The following is a 26,595-nucleotide window of genomic DNA, read 5'->3' on the forward strand; positions in this document are numbered from 1 at the left end:
GACAAGAGCTTAGAAAATAGATGTATTCTCCTTTACATAGACAAATTGGTTCCTACATGCCTTCCTGCCCTTACCCCTGATTCCCAGGGTACTAACAAAAATCAGGGTGGACAGACCCAACATGATCCTAGTGGTCTCTTCTGGCTGAGAACACTGGTTCTCTCTCTTTCCTCCTGAAACTCTACCACAGGAAGTATATCTACTCAGCCAAGCCAAGGGATCTGTCTTCCACCCTCACCTTGCCACCTCAAGTTAACAGATTTCCATTCTAAGGGAAGCAAGGAAGCCCAATACTAGGAAATCATACCTAGCAAAATGGAAAATATTTTCCACCTGGTATCACGCCAAAAACACAAACACTTAACAGGCAGACATTAACTTGGTCTTGCAGTACCCATCAGGCCTCTTTAGACTAGGACTTCCTATGCCGGCATTAAAGTACATGTATCTGCCATAACAGCTTGCTTTCCCAGGGCCTCACCATTTTCTTGCACTTCCACCACATATGAAACTTTTTCTAAAATGGATGATTCATGTGAGACTACACAGAAGGATCCCTATTATGGCACAGGACTTTAATTATGTGTTACAAAAACTAATCTTAACCTTGCTCCCCTTTGAAACTGCGGCCACTGCCTCTCTAAAGGTGCTTACTTGTTAGACCACTTTTCTTATGGCTGTTAAATCCACCAGTAGAGTCTCTGAGCTACAAGCCTACATGTGTAAATTACCTTTCATGGTCTTCCACAGGGACAAACTCAACCTTTATGCCTAAGGTAGTATTAGAACTTACTTTAAATCAGGCTATGCACTTAGCAGTCTTCTTCCCAAATCCGCAGGGCAGAACAAGTCCTCCATTCCCTGGATGCACACAAGCAGATCAGGTACTAACGAGCCAGGACATACTTCCATTCTCTAACCCTCTGTCTGCTTACCACTAGTGTCTCCCTTGCTAGGTGCAAGAGGTAGAGGAGTTTTTCTGCAGATAGTCCTATTACTTCTATCATCCCGTCTGCCTACTGTGCTTTTATTTCCTTCTTACTTAAATTCAGACAACTGGGGAGGTCATGATGTCCTCATGCAAGAGACTGCTCGTTCATTGTTTATAAAAACCTGAAGATGTCACAGACAGCCTCCATTCTTGTATCCCGACATCCAGACTTTGGCCTTCAGATATCAGTCAGCTAGGGATGATACAATGACTGGAAAGTGGACTGGCTGGGGATTCTGCATAGCATGAAGACCCCAAGAATCAGTACTGCAACACTGACTTACTTGAGCATCTACAATTATGGTAAGTGGGACACAACTGTACTTTATCTGTAAACCAATAAAATAATTTACCCATATAACAAAGTACTCAGAAAGGAAGTACCTTTTGGTGGAGACTGTGAACTTAGAGGGAAAAAAATCTCCATATCAGAATCCTGAAAGAAATAAGAATGTATATACCTCATATAAAATTCACTCTATTCATTACACACACCAGGTGAAAGCATTCTTTTTCATTAAAGTGCTAGATGTGATGCAGCTGAAAAGACTCCCAACACTGACACAGGATTGTAAAGAAATGAGAAAGGCATCTGGGAACACTGACCATGTAGCAGCATCCTGAATATCAGCCAATGTTACATGGAATGCTAGAATGCAACCAACATAACCATAAACAGGGAATTAAAGGGCTGTTTAAAATTTTGACCAGAATAAATATTAAGTAGGTAGAATCAAACTCTAATGCTGTCATCTACTGTTACTGCAACCCTCCCTAAATAAGCCCTAATAGCATAAATTAAATAACAGAAATCTGCAGAAACATTATACTTCTCTAAACACTAAGCAGACAAAATTGACAAATCTTTCATCTAGGTTTCAAATACCTTTCACTAGGAAAACAGCAATGCACAGTCCTCAGGGTATGCCAAACCTGTATCCATCCTCTCCTCAGGGTATGCCATACCTGTTCCCATCCTCTAGCCACTATTTATTATAACTAAACTATGCTACAAGTCAACTGGTTTTCTTCCAAGATGCCCAGAACAGAGAGAAAGTGTGTATGTTTGTGTGAATCCTGTGATGGCCTGGTGCTCTGGTCTGGATTAGTTTTATTGCCTTGCATCCGTTGATGGCCAGGATAGATTCCAGCTCTCCTGTGGCAGGTAATTACACAGAATGAACAAATTACAGAATGCACAGCAGTCTGCATTTATAAAAATTAATAAAAATAATTGACTAGCAAGAAACTTTAACTTTAAAGTACACACTCATTATTAATAGTCATTGTTTTTTATGTAATTTTGGGGGCCAAAGGACCATCTGGCTGTTTACTGTGACTGCTCATTTATTCCTACCCACCATTACAGTCATCCAAAAGTAGAAATAAAAAAATGTATAGAGAGAGACTACACATTCAGATGACATTTTGTGAGGAAACACTATTTGTCAATAAACTTATTTTCTGTAAGAGAGAGAAAAATGAGCAATAAGGCTACTCAAAACACACTGACATCCATGGAAAATATTTAATTCGCAGACAGAAACATGTTTTTTAAACTAATTACTTTTGTAAGGGACCACAACTTGGTTGTAAGTCAGCAAAAATTAATCACACAGTTTTTTCTTTTGCTCAAGGCCTTTACTTCAACTATCAATTTGAAAAAGGAACAAAACTGTGCAGTAGTAAGTACTAACAAAAACGTTCTTAGTCTTCAACATACCGGACTTCCTTGACATTGATTTGACTGTATCTCAGATACAGACTAAAAATGCCATCTGCTATCAGTGCTGAAACTTCGCGCTTGCTCTCTGATGCCTGCTGGAAATCTGGTGAAATCTGTCTCACCAGCTGTCTGTCTTTGTCATGTAGCCAGACCACCTGTCAACAGATATGAACTAAGTCAAATGTATATCCATGTGTTATGGCATGAAAAAAAAAAGTTAAGCTACTGTATTTACATAAACTCATAAGCAGGAGGAAGCTTGAATGTAACGGAAAATAGAGCTTGCAAAAACCAAAAAAATACAAATTGATTTTCATTATTCAGAAGGGATTTCAAATTAAATTCTGTGGCATAGGAATAGTACCTATAATGTTTAATGAAGTTGTACTAGTATGTAGAAAATGATGGCAATAACCTAAGTGCAAAAACATTATGCAAAACAAATATGAAGCCAATCAACATCAGCAGCCAACTTGTGTCCATATATGAACCTTTGGTGATGTCTTCCAGGAAGGCAAGTGAGAAAATACACAGGATGCCTTGGGCGCATAAATAGATTTCTTTCAACAAAGTAGCACACTTACATTTCATACTTAAAATATTTTGTTTATTAGAAAGAATGCTATAATACGGGGGTGTGATGATGCAAGAACGCAAGCTCATTTGTCAAACAGAACGTTGAGAAAAGGATTAATTCTGTATCAGCTGAACTTCATAAACAATTGCTAATCTTTCTCCATACATTACTCACTAAATATTAGTCCAATAAACACAAACTCCAATTGAAAATCAGTTAATTCTGACTTGCACTGGAAAGGGAAAATTAATCTGATGGCATTGCAACCATTCAAAAATCAGTGATATCCACGTTTGTGCTTGTCACTCATCTCAGGAATACAGTAAATAAAAGAATCATCTCAGACAAAGCAAACTATAAATTATCATGTCTTCATTATACAAGACTGTGCATGAGGGATGGTGGGCAGAAGGTCCAGTTCAGTCAAGGGAAAATGTTTTAATGTGGAAACAAGGGGTCTGCAAAATATGGACAGAAATCCAGTTCACTGCACTATGATAAAACACAGCTCAGTGACTTCAATTAATGAGTTTTTGCAAATTGTGAACCTACAATAATGTTCTGCTCATACATAAAGCCTCAAATCCCTGGCTGTGACTGTGTCCTCATGGGCAATCCATCCACACAGTTTACCATCTACATAGCCAAACACAGCCATTTTCCTCCCCTTTGGCTGGTGTACTGGTATGGCTGTACGTCATGCCACTCATACTAGTCTCTACTTGTCTAGCGGTAGTGTAGGTTTACGCAATAATTACAAAAAAATGCTTCTTCCACAATGTCACAGTGTCAACACACATTCTCAGCATTTGCTATATTCTCATGACTACTGCATATGTACAGAAAGTATGAACCCCAAAAACATATACGACTCTTGTTCAACTACCCATCCATCCATGTCCGAAACAAACTGGCTTGGCAAAAGTCACAGCAGCAGCAAACTGAGTGGGGCAGGCCAGACTTTCCTGTTATGCAACAGCCACAAGTGAATCCTAAGCAACTCACTACATGCCCACAGGTAGGATGTGGCACATAATCTTACGAGTACTTAATGGGTCGGTCTCAAGCTTGGAGATGCTTGTTTCCATAACAACTGCTACACATTCAGTAGCAAACTGCTTCAGTGTTTGCTAAAGATCAGGCTCACACAATGCCAAAAATAACATTCTTGGTATTGCAGTTGGTATAAGTCTTAAGTTTGTATTCCTTCCTAGTAATAGGATGTTAAACAGTTCTTGAAATTCAGAAGCCCACATACTTTACATTTTCTACATGGGAACATGCCCATTCTCTTAGTGATTGGGTTCATCTTATTAGTAGGTCTATCTTGACATAGCATTTGTTTTAAATTCTGTTTTTAAAACAGAATCTTGGCGCATCACCCACTATATGTCGGATGTTTTTATCTGCAGTTAAAATCTTCTAGCTGTTTTTTATTACATCACATATTTGTTGCACATCATTACTATATGTAAGCAGGCATCTCATTCTTCTTGTTGATTGTTTATTGCTCCTCGTGGGTTTATCTTCCTTCTCAGGGGAGAGTTTCTTAGAACATCCAAGTTCTACACTAATGGGACAAACTATAATGAAGAAACTGAACATGTAGTACAGCACCTACATAAGAGAGGCTATAAGGTAAATGAGACTGCTGAAACCAAGAAGGTGAGTAGAACCAAAGGCAGACCATATTTTCTTCATGACACTACTGAGAAGTAAGGGTCCTAGTTCATAGGTTCATAGGTTCATACTAGGCTATCTGCCCTAGGGCATTTATAAGCCTAGCCAGAATGTGTTTGGCTTTCACCACCCATTTTAAATGAATTTTGCTATGCCCTTTTTCGCGGTTAGTATACGCTGCCTCTGTCTAACAGCGACACAGAAGTGATACCCGGGGTAAACCTACAATCTCCCATCCACTCATCAAGATTCCTCTTGAAGAGAGTCAATGAGGGACTCTGCCTAGCCTGGACTGGGATTTTATTCCAGAGTGAAGGGAGCCTCTGGGTTATGAATCTGTCCCTCCAGCATGTCCTATTTATTTCAGTGCTGAGGTTCAAGTCTCTCAAGCGAGTAGCTCGATGGGATTTGGATTTTCTGAGGTGCAGCATGCCCATTAATTCCGGGCTGGACATGGCTTTATACGTCAGGCACAGATCGCCTCTGAGCAGGCAGTATGCCACTGAGTACAGCTGGAGTTTCTTTAACCAGGCAGCATATGGCATCTGTTTGAGCTTTGATCCTCTTAGTGAGGTACTTTTGGGGTCTTTCCAATTGCTGCAGGTGTCTGGTAAGGTACATCCCAAAAGGAGCATTGTACTAATTTATGGGCCTGATGAGCGATGAGTAAAGAGGCACGATGACCTCCCCTGATCTAGATGTGAATCCCTTCATGATTAGGTGGGCTATATAAAATGTTTTTCTAACCACTTTGGCCACTTGGTTGTCAAATGAGAGATTGCTATCAACTTGGGTACCCAGGTCCCTAATTACTTCTTCCGTACTTAATGGATTACCACCTATGTGGTAATTTGTGGGCACTTTGTTTTTGCCAAAGGGGATGACTATACACTTTTTGGCATTTAGCTTGAGGCCATGGCTCTGGCACCAGTTGTCTGTTTCTATGAGGCCCTTTTGTAGGATGTTTGTGTCAGCTGGAGAGTTGATTATGGTGCCCAGTTTGCAGTCATCTGCGAACTTGGTCAGCCACAGTCCTTCCGTGATAGCCTGTACCTCCGAGAAATATATACCGAACAAGAGAGGTCCCAGGACTGAGCCTTGTGGGATGCCACTTGTAACTGGTTTGGAGTCTGACATGGCTCCAGCAATTCTAACCATGTGGGTTCTGTCCTTGAGCCAGTTTGCAACCCATCTAGTGACATAGGGGTTTATATTTAAGCTGGTGAGCTTATCTAGACTGCCCGAGTGGGGTATTGTATCGAAGGCTTTTGCAAGGTCCAGGTAGGCTGTGTGGACCACCTTCCCCTCGTCAATGGCCTTGGTGACTGTTTCAAAGAAATCAACCAGGTTTAAGAGGCAGGATCTGCCCTTAACAAAGCCGAACTGGGTAGGATCCAGTGTCTGTAGGTCCCCAATATCTTTATTTATGAGGTCCATGATGATCCTTTCCATAGTTTTGCAGACCAAGCTAGTCAGGCTTATGGGGCGATAGTTTCCAGGATCCGTTGAGGCACCACCTTTGTGGAGAGGGACCACTGTTGCTGTCGCCACTCTTTGGGTACATATCCTGTAGTAAGGCTGAGATTGAACAGTAGGTTCATGTTTGGGTTTAGTTCTTCTTGGCGTTCATGTAGGGCGCAGCCGGGACACCGTCTGGTCCCATTGATGCTGTGTTTTTGCTTTGGAGGGCGGCTCTTACCTGAGCATCTGAGATGTCAGGGGGGCAGCACTCTGCTGGGATAGATATTTGCCCTTTTGGTGGGGAAAGGGGGGAGAAGTTTGCGCTGAACCTGTCAGCTAGGGTGTTGGCAATGTCTGTGGGTTTGGTGTATTTTTTGTCATTTTGGACTAATTCTGAGCATATCTGGGAATTCCCACCCAGGTTCCTAACATAACTAAAGAAAGCCTTGTGATTATCCTTAGTGTCCTGTGCAATTTTTCTCTCGAAGCTGGCCTTAGACGATTTTATGAGTGCCCGTAGTTTTTTGCTAATACTGATCAGAGATGCCTTCCCTTTTTGGGATTTTGCTCTATCATGTAGTAGCTTCCTCCTTCTATTGTATAGTTTGTTTATGGCTGGGGTCCACCAGACAGGACGCCTAACCTTGGAGGATTGGGTCTTGGTTTTATTTGGGATTGCATGATCCATGCATTCCCTGAAGGTGTTCATAGAATGCGTTTATAATGGATTCTGCGGTCTGGGACGTATTTTCCACAGGCCCGGGGGTTTTGAAGAATTTCACCTCGGTTTTGAGGAGTGTGAAATTTGCTTTAGAGAAGTTTTTCACTGTGGTTTTCTGGGCAGGGGCTGGGGTCGGGATGTGAATATCTAGTGAGATTAGTTTATGGTCTGATCTTACCAGTGAGGGATACACTTCTGGTCTGGAGCATAGAGTCCCCATGTTGGTGATGATCAGGTCCAGTATGTTTTCCCCTCTTGTGGGAGTGGCAACAAGTTGTTCCATAGCATTTGAATTTATAAATTCTAGGAACCTTTGGGCTAGGGTGTTGGAGCTAGAGCAATGCTCCCAGTCTATGTTTGGGTAGTTGAAGTCACCCAATATAATGGTGTTTGGAGAGACCTTCATATTTTCCAGTGTTCTCAGGAAGGCCGAGTGGGGTTCCTGGGTTTGGGAGGGTGGTCTGTAGCAGGCTATAAACTGGAAGGCAGTTTTACCCACTGTTAGTTGCACATGGATAGTCTCTGAAGCTTCGTGCTGTGCAACCAACCTGGAGGTGTGGGTATCTTTGACGACTACTGATACTCCCCCTCCTTTTGTGGTTCGGTCCAAATTTTGGGGCCGAAAAACATGGTATGAGGTATAACCTGGTAGTGCTGGGGGGCTCTCGGGAGCCTTGAACCAGGTTTCTGTTACTGCACAGATATTGATTTTCTCCATGCTAAAGAGAGTTTTGAGTGCATGCATCTTGAGGTTTCGACTTCTGGCATTGAGTAGCATTACTCTTAGTTTCTTATCCCTTGTGATACCTATGGAGGTGGGTTTGTCTTTTGAGCCTTGCCTAAAAAAGGCACTATGGGGGTGGCAAGAGCCTTTGCCAATATCCAAAAGCCCAGGGGTGACAGGTGCAAGCCGTCCCTAGCGAAGCATCGTGGCTTGTCGAGCATGTCATCCCAAGCAGACAGGCATTGGATCCCCTTTGAATGACACCAATACTTAAGCCAATTGTTGAAATTCATCATCTTGTCTTCATATTGTGGCATCATTCTTGGTGAGGGTAAGATGCTACTCAAGGTCAGGGTCATACCGGCCTGGTCTACATGCTCAGAGAGCTCCTCTATGTCTCTTTTCATGTAGTCCAGGGAGGTACGTCTCAGGTCATTCACACCATCATGGACGATGACTTGAGTCATATTTGTACTTACGTTGGAGTGACCCGAGTGATTGTGTTATGTGGCGGATCCTAGCACCGACAGCAGCTCACCGTGACCTTCTCCTTGTTCAGCCTGGTGAGCGGGACGTCAGTGTGCCTAACGATAGAGTCACCTATTACAAGTGTATCAGGTGTGTTGTTTAGCCTTAAGGGCTGTGATTGTTCGGCACACTGGCTTTGTGAGCTATGTGTTGCATGTGTTTTGTTTTGGGGTAGCAGTTGCTTGGGTGTCTGGTTTGGAGGTCTCTGCTGCTTAGGCAGATTTTTATTTAGAGCCTCCGAGTATGTTTTTGTGTGTTTATGTGTTTGGTTTGCTGTCGTGGTAGGTCTTTGTGAGACTGGAATTGTAGTGAGTGTGGTTTACGTCTCCTCCTGACTTGTTACGCCAGTACTGAGTTGAGAGAGCTTATCCTCCAGTTTGGCTATATGGTTGCATCTCTCACATGTGTTGGAATTTGTTGGGAGGAGGAGAGGGTTGTCTGTGTACATGAGGGAGTTATAACATTGCCTCAAGATTCCCAGATTCACCAGCTGGACCGGAGAGGAGATTGACAACTGACCTTTGGACATGCTAGAATAGTATTGGGAATTCCTTTATAATTGAAAAAAGGGCCAATGGGGAACAAAGTACTTAAGGGGAGTTTGTGAGGGTGTAGTGCTTTTAATTTTTTAGTGCTGACTTATATAATTGCTTTAGTGAGCAAGTGCCAGGCTTTAGAGTGGGAATAGGGTGTTTATTATGAGAACTAGATCAGTTCTAAGGGAAAAAGTGAAGAGCAGACTTTGTGGAGCCGAGAATGGTTTAAACCCAATGATGCTGCACTTTGCGCAAAGCCGCACTAAAACAGGTTTTATACAGGGGGACTTGAAAGAGCTAGAAATTGGCCCAAAACGGCCAATAGACTACCAGATTCTTGTGCTGGGAACACTCCTCCAGGGATAGATAGGCTGCTCCAAGCTCCCCACTGCCACTGGTGAACAAAGAAGCCTCCCTTTATCCAAGAAAGGAAATGGGCAACACAGGAACTTTCCAAAAGTCCAGAATACAGCAAAGCCTGTATTTGGACTACTCTAGGTCAGGAAAGATGGGAAACAAGGATATATTTTTTTTATTTTTTGCAATAAACAGCAGGAAAGTGCAATAAATATGTAACACAAGCTAGCGTACTTGAGTGTGTAGCCTCAACAGGTAAATGCAACAAACAGGGCAAACTTTATAAGTGCAGGTGCAAAAACAACTTTAAACAGTTTAAAACAGTTCAAGAAGCAGAATTACTTGCAGTTTAGCTAGATCGGACAGTCGCCCAGGTAGCAGCAGGAAAAAAACACTTTTATCAGGTTAGCAGTCACTCTTTTAGCCTCTCTGCTGCTAGCACCCCTCTGCAGGACCACAAGGAGCTTTGCTGAGTAGTAACAAGCACAAAAACCATGCCAAAGCAGGTTTTATACAGCAGGACCCGATAGTGCTAAACCCTGAGACAATCCATTGTCTAGTTATCACCGCAACATTTGAGGTTTCACTGTTTTGTACTATTAAATCAACCTGACCAATCTTCTATGAAGGATGAAGTTTGTCTTGCTGAATTGGGAAACAACATGCTCACCTGACTGCCCTTGTACATCTCAGTGCTGACCTAGTCACCAATGTGCATTAAGTTTGACTTACAAGACCTCTGCTGTATAATGTCACCCTACACATGATATGCAACTCCACTGACCTGCCTCACCAAATTAACCTCCAAGATGCAATCAGTCTCATAGGCCTGCAATTACCCATCTCTTTCTTAGAACACATTGTATAAATGAACTACAGTCACCTTTTCTCCAGTCCTGTAGCACTCTCCTGTCATACTTTTCACTGTAGCTCCATTCTATTGTCAATGCTGTTCACTGAATTAATTGCACTCTAACATTTTGTTGTGATGTGGACTCCACTCCTGGAAAATGTACTTCAAAACCAATACCTTACCAATGGCCTTAAAACAGAAACAGCATCTTCTTTAGACTGATAATGAGCTTTCTCCATATGCACCTCAAAAAAGTAAAAAGACCAGCATACAATGGCACCTTTCTCCATATGCACCTCAACATCCTGTATCTTCATATGGGCTTGCATTACTGATACGTGCTTTTGCCTTTAAGCCTTTAGACACAATGTGCACCCAGCCATCCTTAAGTAATTTTTTTGCATTGTGGTATCAGTGCTTTTTCTAATGAGGTACGCATCCCCTAATGTTCTTGTATATACTGCATGTGGTTTATAATTTTTTAATATTAAATCTCAGCTACCAGACATTAGGACTACTGCTGTATTCTGTTTCTGTATTCTGTTTACGCCTTAGCTTCTTATTTCTTTTTCCAAAGAAAGGCAAAGCATTCCTCCCAAACCCATCATGAAGTCACTCATGAAAACATTAAACTAGGTTGGACCAAGTCTGACCCCTGCATTGCCATACTTTTCTCTGATTCCCAGTCACTGACAAACTGGCACTTAATGGACTCCAAGCTTAGATTCTACCATGCAACCCACTTTTATACTGCCCAGCTTTTTTCATCATTCTTTATAATCAGGTGGAACCAATAACTCATCTAGGATAAAAATCACTGTTTCCCTTCATTCAAGATCCGAACCAGTCAGTGAAAGAAAATAATTTGTTCCCACTGTAGTCCATGATCTTTTGGATGCTCTGTACTAATCAAATTCCAGCTTCATGATATTTCCCATCTCTGAATTATCTAGCTGACTCAAAAAAGTTTCCAGAAGTACTTCAAAAGTTTTAAAGGAGATATATATGCCTTAATCACGTTATTGTTCCCACAGTCTAATAAAGCACTTTACTTCGAACTGCGCCATTGTAACAAATCTAGAAAACAAGGAGTACAGTTATGTGATCCAGATTACCCCTACAAGGATGTGTGGGACATAATAAACAGGTTACTGACATGGGAAACTTCAAGACATTTATGAAGCACAAGACATTTCAGAAAATAAAAAAAATAAAGGATAACACAACAAGGGCCTTCACCATATGTTGCAGAATCCCTGAGTTCATGATTGTTTCCAAGGTGATGTTGATGAAGTTGTTGTTGTATGGGTGCTCCACTGGTAAATCTTGTAAGTTGAGGATCACAGAAATGTTGCTAGCTTTTGCTAGAGATAACAAGTCATCTAGTCTGCAGACAGACTGGTTTGCAGCTTTAGCAGAATCTGATGCTGAGAGAGAGTGTACAGTCCAGAATGGATCATTCTAGGAGAAAGGGAAAGAAAGCGAAAGGAAAATAAAAAAAAAATTGTTGCTTCCAGGCACCTGCAGAAAGTAAAGCAAACTTAGCTCTTGTAGTCAACACAGTCTAAAGTTATTAATGATGTCTGACCTGTGTAATAATTTGGCTGGCTACAATATCATTGTGATGAAAATAAGTACAACTATAGGAACAATCCTGCAATACCATTTACAGCAGTGCCTGTTCCCTAATGTCATGTTTTCAGACACCTATGCTTAATGATTCAATGATTGTAATAGATCAAGGTTAGATTTCCTGTCTTGACGCATGATTTTCTAAGACATACTAGAACGAATCAAAAAGGCATATGTTCACATAAATCTCAATTTTATAAGGTCAGTTTTCAAACACACAAAAAAAATCTGAAATTTTGATATTCAATATTACAGCTTTGATTTGCAGTTTCTGCACAACAGTGCTATGGCACATTTATACAGGTAAATCCAAACTCACTACTAAATGAACCGTGGAGAATGGAATGCCCGGTCTTACTGCCAGCTTAAGGAAACACTAAATGTGGAGAGCAGGTTTGCAGCACGTGCCAATGTGCAAATCAAATGCAATCCTTTGCAACAACTGCCATCACTGAAGCAACTATCCAACTGTCTCAATGAAATCCTTTCACTGTAGCATTTACTTCCTTTCTACCATCTTCCAAGTCTTAAAAGTGAAATTAAATTCATTCTTTCCATTTTTTTTAAATATTCTTTTCTGTTATCTCCTGGGAGGCTATGCCTCCTGCAAAAATATAGCATCATCTGCCCTCTAGTGCTAACACAATTCTCCTAGGATTTCAACCAGCGAACTTGCCTTCAGTACCATGCAGAGACACTGTGTCAGTACTCATAGTTACTGGCTCACATCTTAGCCCTTAAGTACCATGCAGAGACACTGTGTCAGTACTCATGGTTACTGGCTCACATCTTAGCCCTTAAGTACCATGCAGAGACACTGTGTCAGTACTTATGGTTACTGGCTCACATCTTAGCCCTTAAGTACCATGCAGAGACACTGTGTCAGTACTCATGGTTACTGGCTCACATCTTAGCCCTTAAGTACCATGCAGAGACACTGTGTCAGTACTCATGGTTACTGGCTCACATCTTAGCCAGTTTTGACTGCACTGTGGAGGAATGCTGTACCATTTATTAGGAAGCATGGCTTGCTGCAACACCTAGAACAGTGATACAGGAAAAGAACAGTCAAAATAGCTGATGAACAATGTGATATTTAGATAATGTCCTATCACAAGTGAGAGAATTGAAACTGTGGGTGTCAAAGGACTGTAAAGCAAAATGTGATTGAAAGAATGAATGGATATTAAAGCACAGTGCTTTTGAGGGGGACGTTGACCCATTTTCCCCACACTCTAGAGGGCTATGCCACAGAGTTGGAGGCATACTCCAAGGTGCTCCCAACTTATAAGCTCAATATACATTACTGTTATATTAATTGGGTCTATCAGTTCGTCGAAACCCAACTTCAGCAAATGGCTGTTCATCTAACACAAATCACTTAACGTTTTTCCATGGAAGGAAGTTAGTTGGCCAACATATGGAAATTTTCCCTTTTCCCCACTGTAGTGTAATCTCAGAGTTGTCATACATATAAGTAGGGGTGTGCGAGGGGCACAGCCCCCCACTTTAGTGGGCTTGATATACTGTGTATGCAAGTTGCTCAGTATGTTGGGTAGCTAAGACTTCCCTAAGAAACACATCGCTGATGTGAACATTCGATGAGCAGCCATTTGCTGATTTATGTTTGATTAATGGATGTTCGCTGAAGATGGGTTTCGACGAAATGATATATACCCATATCATCTACACTTGTACCTTTCCCTATTCTCAGGACTGGAATTTCAATAGATACTCATGTAAAAATATTACTCTAAGCATATTTTCACACAAAACCCCTGTCTACTTCTTACAAATGATGCACTAAATTTTGGCAAATGTTACTTACTATAATAAAACACTGCAAAAAACACAGCCAGGTTGAAACAATAAAAGATGAAACTACCAGCCAAACAGTCAGCTTTCTAAGCACGCCAGCATTTCATTATGAATAATCAACCATCTAATTGTGTGCTCTTTAACATGACTGTTCAAAACACTAGTGGAATCAGAATGTTATTCAGTACCGTAGTAAACCACTCTCCTGCATTAAGTTGCTCCAAGTCTGTCCAGTTGAACATGGAGGAATGTACAGATGCTCTTTCTGAAAACTTCTCGTCTACATTTGTTGTCCTTCGCAGCAGATTGTCATGCATTAAAAATGGCACTCCATCATGACTAGGGAAAGTTAAACATATTTATGTTACTTTTTTAGGAAGTAGCAAATAAGATAAATACTTATTTTTGAGCAAGCAAGGACAATTGGAGTGATATCAATTCAAGGCACATTAAAATTCAGCTAATTAATTTCACACCATACTTCAACACAAACTGCATTAAACAAAATAAAACAGTACTTGAAAGGACTTAAAATGCAACAGAGCATAATCTTCCTTTTTACATGTGAATCTTGTGTCTGAGGAAGCTTGACAGTTCTTATATTCCAAGGCTGGTTTTCAAGGAATGGACAAAGGACACTAAGCTAAGAATCTTCAATCCATGTCGGACTGCCAGATTCTCTGTCCATGAGCATAGCATGTAATGAAGAAGTGAGTATGCTCAATGCCCGCTAGTATGTTCTAATAAACCCACCCTAGCCCTTCTGCCATGCTTGAGCAAGGTCCTTATAGTGCTCAATCTGCAGACCACCCTGCAAGATTCTTGAAGGTGTTGCATGAGCAGTGTTATCACTGTCCCTTGACATAAAAAAAAAGTATTTGGGGGTAGGGGCAGGCAATCAGTTGCTACAAGTTTTCTCTCCTGGTTGATCCTTCCAAGTACTAGGTTCACTCGTGAAATCTTGGCAGTAGGACATCAAGAGATTTCACAGCTTACCAGAACATCTTATGTTTTTATTATCAAATCTAAATTGACTCTATATTCTTCAACAGTGTCACAAGTTCTGTCTTTGAGGGGGTTTCCCCTGAACAGAGGACACTGCCCCGATTGTCTCTGCTAATTCACTAGAGGAAGAATTGCATTCTGGATCAGAGCATCTCTTTTCTTTCCTCCTCACTCAGGTAGGGAAATAAAGCTTCAGTTAGAGGCAGACAAGTTGTGTTTTTCCACTCCATTACTACATAATTCTATTTATTTTTTAATGCTTACCTTGCCATTTTCTAAGCTATTTATTACTATTCTACTTTACAAAACATTTGTAAACTTGCCTGCTGGCTAATGAACATCATGATTCGCTGTCAAGTCTACCACCACCCCAAAGTTGACAGCAGATACAGTAAGCCATCCTGCACACAGACTTCTAAATGGGCCTAACCTCACTCCTGGTGCATGAAATTACACACATGCTGCTCCCTGAAAACTATCACCAGCATCTTGGGGTTACAAACCTCTACTTGCAAAGTAGCAATCATCCTCCCAAAGTCAACACATCCCTCCATCCCCAAAGATGGGTGGAGAAGTACAAGTCACTTGCTACCACCCTCTCCTTTGCCTGCATCTTGCAGACTTCAATCTGCTAACTGATCTCAGGTCATGTGGGTTATCAGTAAGGGCTTTATCCTCTCAACTCCACTTACCCTAGGTACTAATATCAAATTTTATCCCTGCAATAACAAACTATACAATGTTGTTTGCACTATCTTTTACTCCAAAGTGTAGTGGTCAGCACATAGTCTTTCCAGCCAATACTTGCCTCTAGTCAAAAAAAAGTTTAGAGTATCCCATGTCCCCATCCATTCCTTAAACCTTTGTAAATCAAGCAAAGATGGGAACCTGAATAGCCAGTTTTGGAAGGCCGGTAACATTCTGAGATATCTGTAAGACAGACTTTATGTTACAAATGTAGAAAATTAAGTGCCCTGCATGTCTAGCTTGCTGACCACCCCAAGAACCTGTCAGACAACAGCGATGTTGGATAATGTCAGGTCAATTAAAAATAAAACTGTCATTATCATGGGTCTCTTTTTTTCTAGTGACATGATTTACATTAGAGAGCTGTGTCCAAAACAGAATCGCAGCCTCATTCTTGAAGCTATAGTATGGACCCTTGTTGACGCTGTTTAAGGTTGCCTCGACTTCTCATTATTATCCACCAAGAAATGATGAGCAAGACTAATCCATGTGGGTCATAGCAGACTTCATCATACTGATTTGTGAAGTCTTCAGCTCTGGAGTTAATGATGGCAGTTCAAACTTTTGTTCTGAATTCTGTCAGTTTACGTCTTGGTTAGCTATTCAGCAGAAGCATATATTTTACAGTCATACAAACTATTTTTGGGATTGGGATTGTTTTCCTTCTCCTAGTTCATCTATTGACAAGATAGTGGAAACTATCTGCTCTTCCCAGCATTATCTCATGAAGTTTAATTATTCTGTACTATCTTCCACGTACCTCCCAAAATTAAATTCCTTCTGAAGTGACTCTCTATCTCTCTTCAAATTGGCTAAGCATGAGGGATTTATGAAGTACCACTCTTAAGATACCTGCTTATGAGGTATTTATACTGATGCCTTAGTTTTTACCTATAACAGAGTAAATGAGGCTCTGTTTAGAAATTCTTTAGATAGTGCATATTTTTTCATTACATTCATTGTTGAGGAATTTGCATAGATAACTACATACACAAAGTTAATGATTCAGTATCATTCTGGCTGTGTTAAATTAAAGGACATCCTACTATCCTCATACACCAGCGAACCCTGCAGTCCATGGGGTGGGGGGTCCCAACCACAGCAAGTTATCTTGATATTTTGTCAAACCAACAAAAGCTAGTACAGTAATCTTGCATACTTAATTAACTCTTATTTATCTCTCCTTTAAAATTCAAAGATATCTCTGGTTATAATAACAGTGTTTTATCAAGTAACTGGCTTCAAAATGCCATTAAATATTTTGCCACTGACATGGTGCCCCTGTCTTAAACCCTGCTGGTGGACATTCTCTCCACTAAAACTAACAAAGCCAGCTTTAGGTATTTGCAATACTCATGGCAGCAGGGGTTCCCCTAAATCATCCTTGACTGTATGGGTGTCCCACAAATGCTGCTGCTGGTTGAGGAAATATGAGGAGAAAAAAATCTATTCATTTCCTGATTACACTCTTTAACCTGAAAAGGACTGTGATACAACCCTGTTAGGATAACACTGAAAATAAACATGAGCAAGGTAAGTAGTAGACAGGGTCAGCAGCTCAGAGTGACTGATCTCAGTGCAAACCTTAAATTTTAAGAGCTGATGTTTCCGATCTTCAAGAATGTTTTTTTTTTTTCTTTCAGGGAGTTTTATAAATACTGGCAGAACACCAGATACTATAACTTTCAACTTCTCTGCTGAATAATTTGGCGCATTGTCACAAATAATAGCAGCCAGGAAACCAAAGTGTAATGCAAAAACTCACACCCGAAAAGCCAACTGAAGCTGGAAAGCAGTAATAAAGGCAAACGCAGTTCCTCTGTATTACTTTAATAGTTGTACACGACAACAACACGACAGGATATATCACATGTATAAATTAGACACAAAATAAAAAATACACTTATGTTAAGCGCTTTCATCTGCCGATTGCAGACTTCTTCAGAACATAACCTAGTGCAACTGTCTCTTGAATTTAAACAGTTATGGTTATAGGTTATGTTCTGAAGAAGTCTGCAATCGGCAGATGAAAGCGCTTAACATAAGTGTATTTTTTATTTTGTGTCTAATTTATACATGTGATATATCCTGTCGTGTTGTTGTCGTGTACAACTATTAAAGTAATACAGAGGAACTGCGTTTACAAATAATAGCAGAATAAAGGCTCAAGATCAGGAAAACATTTTAAATATTACTATAATTCATTTAACAAGTTAACAGAACATCTTTTCCATCAACATGCATTTTTTGGACAATAAGAAGTTCAAAGCTCTGATGTCTAGATTTATTGACTGTAATCATGAATGATTTACCAGCAAATCAAACTTTTTACGACGAATAGAGCAAAAGTATGAGCAAAATCAGGGAAGGTCTGTGAAATCAGGGACAATGACAGGCATGCATTACTCCTCAGTGAGCTAAATGAAAGTGATTTACCCCTGTGCCTGTTTGACAGCTGCTAAGCAGCAGTAACCCATCTAGTGTAGCAGTACCAGTGTTGTACAATGTATTGCTATTTGCTGAAACAAGTACAAAATTAGTATTGCTATGGCTTATTAGTGCGTGTGAGTGTAAAAAAAAATATTGCTGATTTTTATCTGTTCACACACCCACTAATGCCAAGACACATACATTATTATTCTGGATATCAGTAAAAATGCAGCTAACAAGTAATTATATTTCAAAAGTAAGACAAAATATATTACAAAACATTCAGACATTTAGATCATCTAGAAGTCTGGTGGCCACCCACTTCCCTAACTGTATAAATGGATATGGGGGCTTCCTTAATCATACATGACTGAGTAGGGAACACAAAAGCTTTTGCTGGTTTAAGAAAAATGAGGAGAAAAAATGTATTAATTTTCTGATTACGCTCTCTACCTTGAGCAGGGCTGTGATTTGACCCTGTTAAGATAAACCTGAAAATGGCCTCTGCTCTCAACTGTACCCATTCTAAAACCAGCCCTGCCCAGATGTGTGTGTACAGAAAGCTGCTGTAAGTGATGTGAGGGCCATAGATTGTGTTGTGATTACTTCTTTAGTTTTCTTCATAGTCAAATTTTAGAGGGGTGCACAGCAAGTCATTATAGCTTGTGTTTGGGCTGGGGACAGAGTGGTCATTGTTTCTTTTACTCTTCTTACAGACCCCAGAGGTCCACAAAGAATGTTACTATACCTTGTGTAAGGGCAGTGTACTGTCTAGGAGTTACGAAGTAGAATATACTACTGTAATAATTTTTTTTCACTTTCCTCACAATCACTCATCAGGCATGTATGCAACTGGGCTGACTTATAGGTGAAGAGGGAGAAGGAATGTCATGTTTACGCATGTCAGCTGTCACTTGAAATACATGATTGTGGCAATTTGAACCTCTGCTTTCATCCCAATCTAACACCATACAGATGCACAGGCAGTGACTGTCTTTGTTGGAGGATTGGAGAAGCAAGCAGTATTCCCAGACAGGACTTGTGTATCCTCACAACAACAGGCTTGTTAGTTTATTGTGAGCTATTTTTTTCAGCTTTGAGCATGAAGCCTTGGGCACACTTTTGTCTTACTTGAAAGAAAAAAAAATAAGACTTGAAATTCTTTTCTTACTCATGAGTTTTATTTAGGCCTCCACTGGATTAAAAGGTTGGGGAAATGCCCCAAAATACAACCCACAGCAGCTCCAACCCTTATGGCTTCTGGGGGCACTGGCTCAATTAAGTTATTTCTTAAATGGTTATTACTGTGCTGTCTTGGTCAGGAAAGGTGAGTTTAAAGGATGCAAGGAAAATGAAAGTTGAACAACAATGAATTTCTTTCCTTAGTCATACCTTCTGTTCAAACCACTACTGGATGAAAAGGTTGTGTAAAAAAACAACTTTAAAATGCACTTCAGAGCATATAGAAAGTTATGGCTTCTTGAAAAAGCTGAAGAGTATGGCAAAATCTGAGAAAATAAATAAAAAAGTAATGTGTAAAGACAGGGCTGAAACAGCAGGCCATGTCTAGGACACTGTTTCACCTAAGACCTATGCATTTCTGTCAGACCTACACAAAGTTGTACTGCATCACTGTTGTAACTAAATGTCAGTTGGTGGTGTGTTCTAATGTAAGCCCACCATAGCTACAGGTCAGTCTGTGTATACTACACCTAAAACTTTGAAGCACGAACAAAATGGTTGCTTAAAAGGGGTGGCGGTGACAAACGATACTTGGACTGGAAGTGCATAGGGGGCCCTCAACTTGAAATTTGCTGGGAGGTCCCAAAATGCTAACACCATCACTACCCACCCTAATATCAAGCAGTATCATGAAGTGCTTTTCCATCACCCAAAGTGGTACCACAAACAAAGAAAACATAAAGCAAGTATTAATGCCTTTTTTTTTTAAACTAAACTAAAATCATGTCCAGCCTTGGGGAAAAAAAAATATTAAAGTCAATGATTTTAGCTATAGGGTCAATAAAAAAAAGTCTTAAACACGGTACATAAAAAACTTACCCTGAGATTCAGAAAGACTGACCGTGAGCAGGAAGCCTTAAGTTAGCCATTTTACCATTCCTGGTAAGCCTTTCTGATTATTAGACCATCCTACTTCTTAGGTTCCCCCAATCAGGAGCCTCAACATGGACTGTATTTCTGATGGCAGAGCTGCATGTTAATGCTGCAGTCTATTGGAGTGGCTAATGCTAATTAGCCATGAGCTCTCCCCAAATTAAAGCAAGTGAGTCCTGATGTACTCTGTTGAGGGATTCAGAGAATCTCTCAGTTGAGTAAATCTCCAGCATTTGAGGAAAAAGTGAGCACCACCAAAACACTGCAGCTGTAGGGGTGTGTGTGTGTGTGTGTGTGTGTGTGTGTGTGTGTGTTGTTGGCTAGGTGGTCACACTAGGTAAAGAATTGTGAGTCTCGGTGTGTGGGTTGCAGCATGCATGTGTGAATGTGACAGTGTTTCCATGAGTGAGATCAACTGGGGGACCTGAAAGTTGTTGTGTGGGTGGGTGTGAGTGAGTGTAGAGAAGTGTCTTCACTGCAATGTATGGGCCATCAAGAAAAACACTGCAATTCTCAGGTATGTGCAATTCAGAGATATGCTAATGGGGTGGTAACAAGGTGATAACAAGGCCTTCCTCATTGTGGCCGTAGCTGTCTGAATCACATTTTATTACTGCCATGTAAATTGACCTACAGTGGATATAAAAAGTGTACACACCCCTGTTAAAATGCTAGGTTTTTGTGATATAAAAAAATGAGACCACAATAAATCCTTTCAAAACTTTTCTCTCCTTTAATCCGAACTATGACCTCTACTATTCAATTGAAAAACAAATCTGTTAGGGGAAAACACATAAAAAATAAAACGCGTACAATAAGCTGGTTGCACAAGTGTGCACACCCTTAAACTAATACTTTGATGAAGCACCTTTTGATTTAATTACAACATTCAGTGTTCTTGGGTACGAGTCTATCACCATAGCACATCTTGACTTGGCAATATTTGCCCACTCTTGCTTGCAAAAGCGCTCCAAAACTGTCAGATTGGGAGAGCATCTCTTGTGCACAGCCCTCTTCAGGTCACCCCACAGATTTTCTATTGGATTTAGGTCTGGGCTCTGGCTGGGCCATTCCAAAACTTTAATTTTCTTCTGGTTAAGCCATTCTTTTGTTGAACTGGATGAATGCTTTGGTCATTGTCGTGTTTAAAGGTGAAATTCCTCTTCATCTTCAGCTTTCTAGCAGACGCCTGAAGGTTTTGGTCCAGAAGTGACTGGTATTTGGAACTGTTCATAATTCCCTCCACCTTGACTAAAGCCCCAGTTACAGCTGAAGAAAAGCAACCCCAAAGCATGATATTGCCACCACCATACTTTCACCGTGATGATGGTGTTCTTTTGATGATGCGAAGTGTTATTTTTGCACCAACCGTACCTTTTGGAATTGTGGCCAAAAAGTTCAACCTTGGTCTCATCAGACCATAACACATTTTCCCACATAACAGAAAACACTAGAACCAAACAGGTGATGCGATACCCTCTACTGGACCAAAATTGTTGTAATGTTCAAACATTCGCTATACTGATAACAGATTAAACCAATGGTGGTTCAGCAAATGGAGCTGCATCAACATCACTTCAGCATTCTAGTGTTTTGTTTTGTTTTTTACTCTGTTATAGAATCTTAAGCAAACACAGGGTGCCTGGTGACATAAGGAAACTTTGACTAAAAAATAAATCACATCAATAAGGCATCCCCCCATTAGGCTATTTTAGGATGTAACAAATCTGAAAAAAAAAATACATACCACTTAGAATGAAGTACAGGCAGAAGCCCAGAGCAGAATATAAAGATATGGGAAAATATACTAGCTCTATAGTGTAGATGGATAAAGCCCTGCCTATAATGCAGGCCACACAAGTTTGCATAATGGGTGAGGAAATGGGAATGAGAAACAGAATGAGTAAGTTGCTGCCAATTTGCCCATCCTTGGGAAAGGGAGATGATACTGACTTGACACAAGGGTGGTGCCAAGCAGAAGCACTAATGGTTGCCTACTGAAGTTTGAGCCTGCCAAACTCGTGGTTTTAAGGTACATTCACACCAGCAAGTCAAGGTAAATTCAGTGTTAGAAGGCATGCTTTCTCTTGGGAGACCAGATGTGATCAGCATGTTATCCTCTCCCTTACCACATGACTCACACTTTGGAATGTAGGGTCAACTGTGATTCCCAGGCAGGAATGAATGGGGTTCCTAGGCTTGGAATGCCCTGTTTATTCCTCATGGAATGACTGGGTGAAGATACAGGAGCTATGGGATGAGGTTCTGGGAGGAGGGTGGAGTTAAAAAAACAGATATGGTAAAAGACTTTCTGATTTTTTGGGGGGGGGTATAGCTATCCTTTAAGATTTGAGCTAAGATTATGTGCTTATTTTGTAAAACTTTTTTACCTCAAACACCGTTTAATACTACTTATAAAAAAATTGGGAAATTGTACTTGACAGCCACAAATGCACTTCTTGGTGAATGTGGCTGGGGTATTTTTCACTTAATGCAGTGATTTCTAGGGCTGGCATTTTCCTGTGCAATACAGTTATTACTTTTACAGATAAATAGATATTTTCAGTTCTGATGTAATGCAGCCTCAGTACATATTTGTTCTGGCCATACAATGAATTTTTATTTGATCAGAAATCACACATCTGCCTTTTACAGTAACTGAATTTAACAAAGTTTTATATTCTATAAGACCTGAGGAAAAGGTCTGTGGAAGCCAGCATTCAGTATATACATAAGACAAAATTTTAAGCACTTTTTAGTATTACTTAGTAAAAGTTTCATGGAGTTATACCTTGGTATCAGTAGCACAGAACACAGTCTATAACTCCAGCTGTAAGCATTTACATGCAACTATATGATCTTTCACACACACAACACACACTATCTAGACTCTTGATTGTCTACCTGATCCTTCTAATGAGACTCTCCTGGCAGACAGACAAATGCTTACACACAAACATGCATACACATGCCCACAAACATATGCACACAACCTAGAAAATCATGTCAACATTTTCAGCGGAGATCACACAGCTAATCTGCATTAGTCATTCCTCCGGATTACTGAATTAGCATGCATCTTCACCCTCAAAACTGGTCTCCCCCTGTGAAGGGAAACCTCAGCTGTACAATGGTCTATGAATCAGAAAGCCTTACAGAGATGTGGAAGATTTTTGTAATAATAATAATTCTACATCACACCAAGACCTACCAAAAACCAGGGAATTTGTGGTGGGGTCATACTGTGTAAAACACAATGCAACACATTTTCTTTCTTTTTTTTTTTTTGACAGAATACTTTAAGTTATTTATTTATTATTATGGCTTACAACATCTGTTTGTCAGTCATTTTGTTAACTGCACAGAAGATTGATGGCATTATACATGACTTCAACTTCCAAGATTCATTGTTTTATTCATTATTTTTGCATGTTTAAAGCTTTGAAAAGTAACCCTATGTAAAGCATTTAAATAAATCTAAACTTAAACCTGACCCTAATGGCATAAAAAAACATATTTAGTTTAGAAAATATCTCTGTCACACTTGTACATCTAATTTTTTTCCCCACAACTGTCAGCTGCCACCAGGTTTTCTCTTCATTCAGTGGGTCTACCAGACCTGCCTTAGCATTGTCCAGGCTCCATCTGATCCACATCTGTGACTGGTGAGGAGACTGAGGACCCCACTAGAGTGTCAAACTGCTCACAGAGAGAGTTTTTTTTCCTTTATGTCCTAGCCTCCCTAGCCACTGTGAACACGCACTGTATCCCCGGGGGCAGACATGCAATGGAAATGTGCTGATGTACTGTCCGCACTTCTGTGGTGACTCAGCCAATATTCCCCTACCTATTCCCTCTGTGAGTCCCTGGCCTCTGCCAGGGATCAGCTGTAAGGTGTGCTTAAATGCATGCATCCTCCCCTTATCCTTCATTGACAGCTACTCAGATGACCGAGCCACTAATCTCACCTGGGTCACCTGAAATGTAGTCAGGGCTATATGCCTCTACTCCATATTGTGGCTAAATTTGTTGTGCTTTTTAGGTTCCAGTTGTGGAATATGGTAGCTGTCCCAGAAAAATACATTTTCCTGAATGTACTACTGGCTGCTCTATTTAAGTCTTTCTCTATTCAGAGAGAGGGAGAAATCTGCAGTTTTCATCTTCATTTACACTATGCACAATATAGTGTTGAGCTTCCCTTTTAATTTGTACAACCAGGTTTCCTGGCTGTGTTATGCAAGATCAGTACAACAAAAGATGTTAAGCTGCAGTTACAATTATACCTTCTGAAGCTTGTAGTTATACTAAAGTCTTTCTAAATGCACAGAAAATACAATTGGCAATGGACTCAAGGGGCATCCTCACTTTAAAGGAATACTGCTTGATGCACAACATGCATACTGTTTTTAACAGGTATCAGTCTTGGGAGTCACAGCCCTCAGCATTAATGAAATCTGCAAGTTTCCTGACTTCCCAAACATCAATAAGTAAGTATATGCAGTTGTGTATCAGACTGTAAATACTACAAATGATTGTCCTAAAACTCTGTTCAGAGTAGATGCTTTCTTTTAATTAGAAATGCAGTCTCTCAACCAATGCAGTGTTAACACTGAGCTTAAAAAATGCAATCCCTTTCATTTGTGGTTCTTGTTGATATCTTGCACTCCCCATCAGCAGAGTCACCGAAGTAGTCTTCACCCAGTGTGGCAACATGCTTGTAAGGCAGCCCACTTAACACAAATGTATCGGTGAGGGTATGAGTGTAAAGGAATCTGTCTGATGAGTACAATGGCAGAATTGCAGAGGTATAATTTACAAGGACAAAATCACATTTATAAATACTTGTCAGTAGAAGAAACAAATGCTGAAGTAAATCCAGCCTTTGTTTTGGAAAGCGGATGATGAATATAATCTTTATTTACTGTTAAAAACATGAAGCCCAATGGAAGTTCAACACAGCTTGAACTGACAAAAGCTATTTATGTTAATAATGAGACTAGCACTAGTGGTAATATGTTGCTAGAATGATTCAGGGTCACAAGCCAATATGTATTTCACTGCAAAACAGATATGGGCAAAATGTCCCTATCAAACAAATAAAGTAAGAATGTAACAGAGGGACTGGAACTCAAGCATATATACCCAGTAAAGTGTTCAGGAACTGACAGCCAACAAATAACTTATCAACAAGAAGTTCCGAGTACATTGGGAAGGCAGTGAAGGGATCAGTGAAGCAGAAGGGGCGCATAAGGGTGTAATAACATGATAGGGACTTGGCAGTAGCGGTGCAGAACCACAGATGAGTAAAATTGCCACTACGTATTATACATGGGTGGGATTTTCTGCTGCAGTAACTAACTCATTTTCTGTATGGCTACCTCATCAATTTGGGGTTGTTTCACTATTCTGCATTTGGCCAGCTGCATCTGCAACTAAACATGTAGCCATTGGAACCCTGAAAGACATATCGGTATTGCACCTGATTTACTTGGTTTATATATCACGTACTGAAACTCTGTACACACCTGAACAACACTGCAGGGAGGGAAGGCTATGCAGAAAGCACAACTGGCAAAGAAAGGTCTCAAAGTATTTATATTAGAAGAGTTAGGTAACTGATTACAATTAAGGAAAGATAAAACACTGACCCACTAGTGACTGCTTTCACAAACTTCATTTTTATCCAGAACATAAACAGAACTGTTGCAGGGCAAACACCAATGTCACACAGACTGATAAATGTGATGAAAGCAGGCAACAGTCCAAAATATAGCACAATCTTTGCAAGTATGACCAGATCAAACACAATATGCCATACATGACATACACCCATGCAAGTTCCTCAACACCCTATTTTATACAGTCACACAGCATGATTTCTACACGGCAGCAATCTTTCAGGATGCTTGCCCTGCATTCTGTGAAGACAAAACACAGCTTGCAATGCATTGACTACACCTTCTTCAGTAGCCCAGTTATAAATCATGGATTCTTACATTATTCTTAACTAGAGAGTAATGCCACTGAGCAAGGATAATGCTGACTTCAAAGTACGAATAAAAATGTTAAAATTAAAGCTCTGACCATTAGTTTTCTTTAGAAATAACATGAATATAGTGTACTGTAATATTAAGAAATGTGTTTTGTGATGACTGGCGAGTCACAACAGTACAATACATTTCATATGTACTGCAGGAACTGAATTACTAATTATTCCATTTATTTGTTGCATCAGTTTTTTTAGTTTGTATTATGAATATTATATTACTCAAAAGTCTGAGAATTCAATAGTCTTTACACAGTTTTTGTGTAGGTTTTTATGAATGTGTAGTCTTATAGGTAGTATTTTACATAAGCTCTGAAAATAAACTTATTTTAGGTGTGAAGAATGCTTTTGGTATTTAACAGTGTAGTGAGGGTAGTTGCAATACATTATCTTCACACTTTAATTATGTTTTTAGAAAGTTTATCTTATCTAGTTATATAGGATCTGATCTGGTCTGTTTGGTTGGTAATGCCAGTCTCAAACTGGCTGGTTGAGGTTTAATTTTTTTTTTAACTAGCACTGCTTAAAATCTAACACCAGAAGCATGTTCAAATGGCTTAATTTATGTTCAAATAGTTGTTTTGAGGGTACTGTTTAATTTTACTGCATGCACTGAGTGCAGTTTCATTTTTTTCTTTAGTTTAACAG

At 40.1% G+C, this 26,595-nt stretch overlaps 1 protein-coding gene across 2 annotated transcripts in view; it reads right to left on the reverse strand.

Moving 5' to 3' along the window:
* Positions 1-26,595, reverse strand: part of GDPD5 (glycerophosphodiester phosphodiesterase domain containing 5) — a 1,733,766-nt gene that overhangs the window by 139,595 nt on the left and 1,567,576 nt on the right. For both annotated transcript variants that reach the window (XM_044071140.1, XM_044071141.1), the window contains 3 exons: positions 13,793-13,943; positions 11,394-11,615; positions 2,715-2,872 (listed from right to left, as the gene is read on the reverse strand). In XM_044071140.1, coding sequence (XP_043927075.1) covers positions 2,715-2,872; positions 11,394-11,615; positions 13,793-13,943 — 531 coding nt within the window. The remainder of the gene's footprint in view (positions 1-2,714; positions 2,873-11,393; positions 11,616-13,792; positions 13,944-26,595) is intronic.

The sequence above is a fragment of the Protopterus annectens genome, chromosome 5.part0 (genome assembly GCF_019279795.1).
Source record: "Protopterus annectens isolate FY-2018-M chromosome 5.part0, PAN1.0, whole genome shotgun sequence".
Lineage (NCBI taxonomy): Eukaryota > Metazoa > Chordata > Ceratodontiformes > Protopteridae > Protopterus > Protopterus annectens.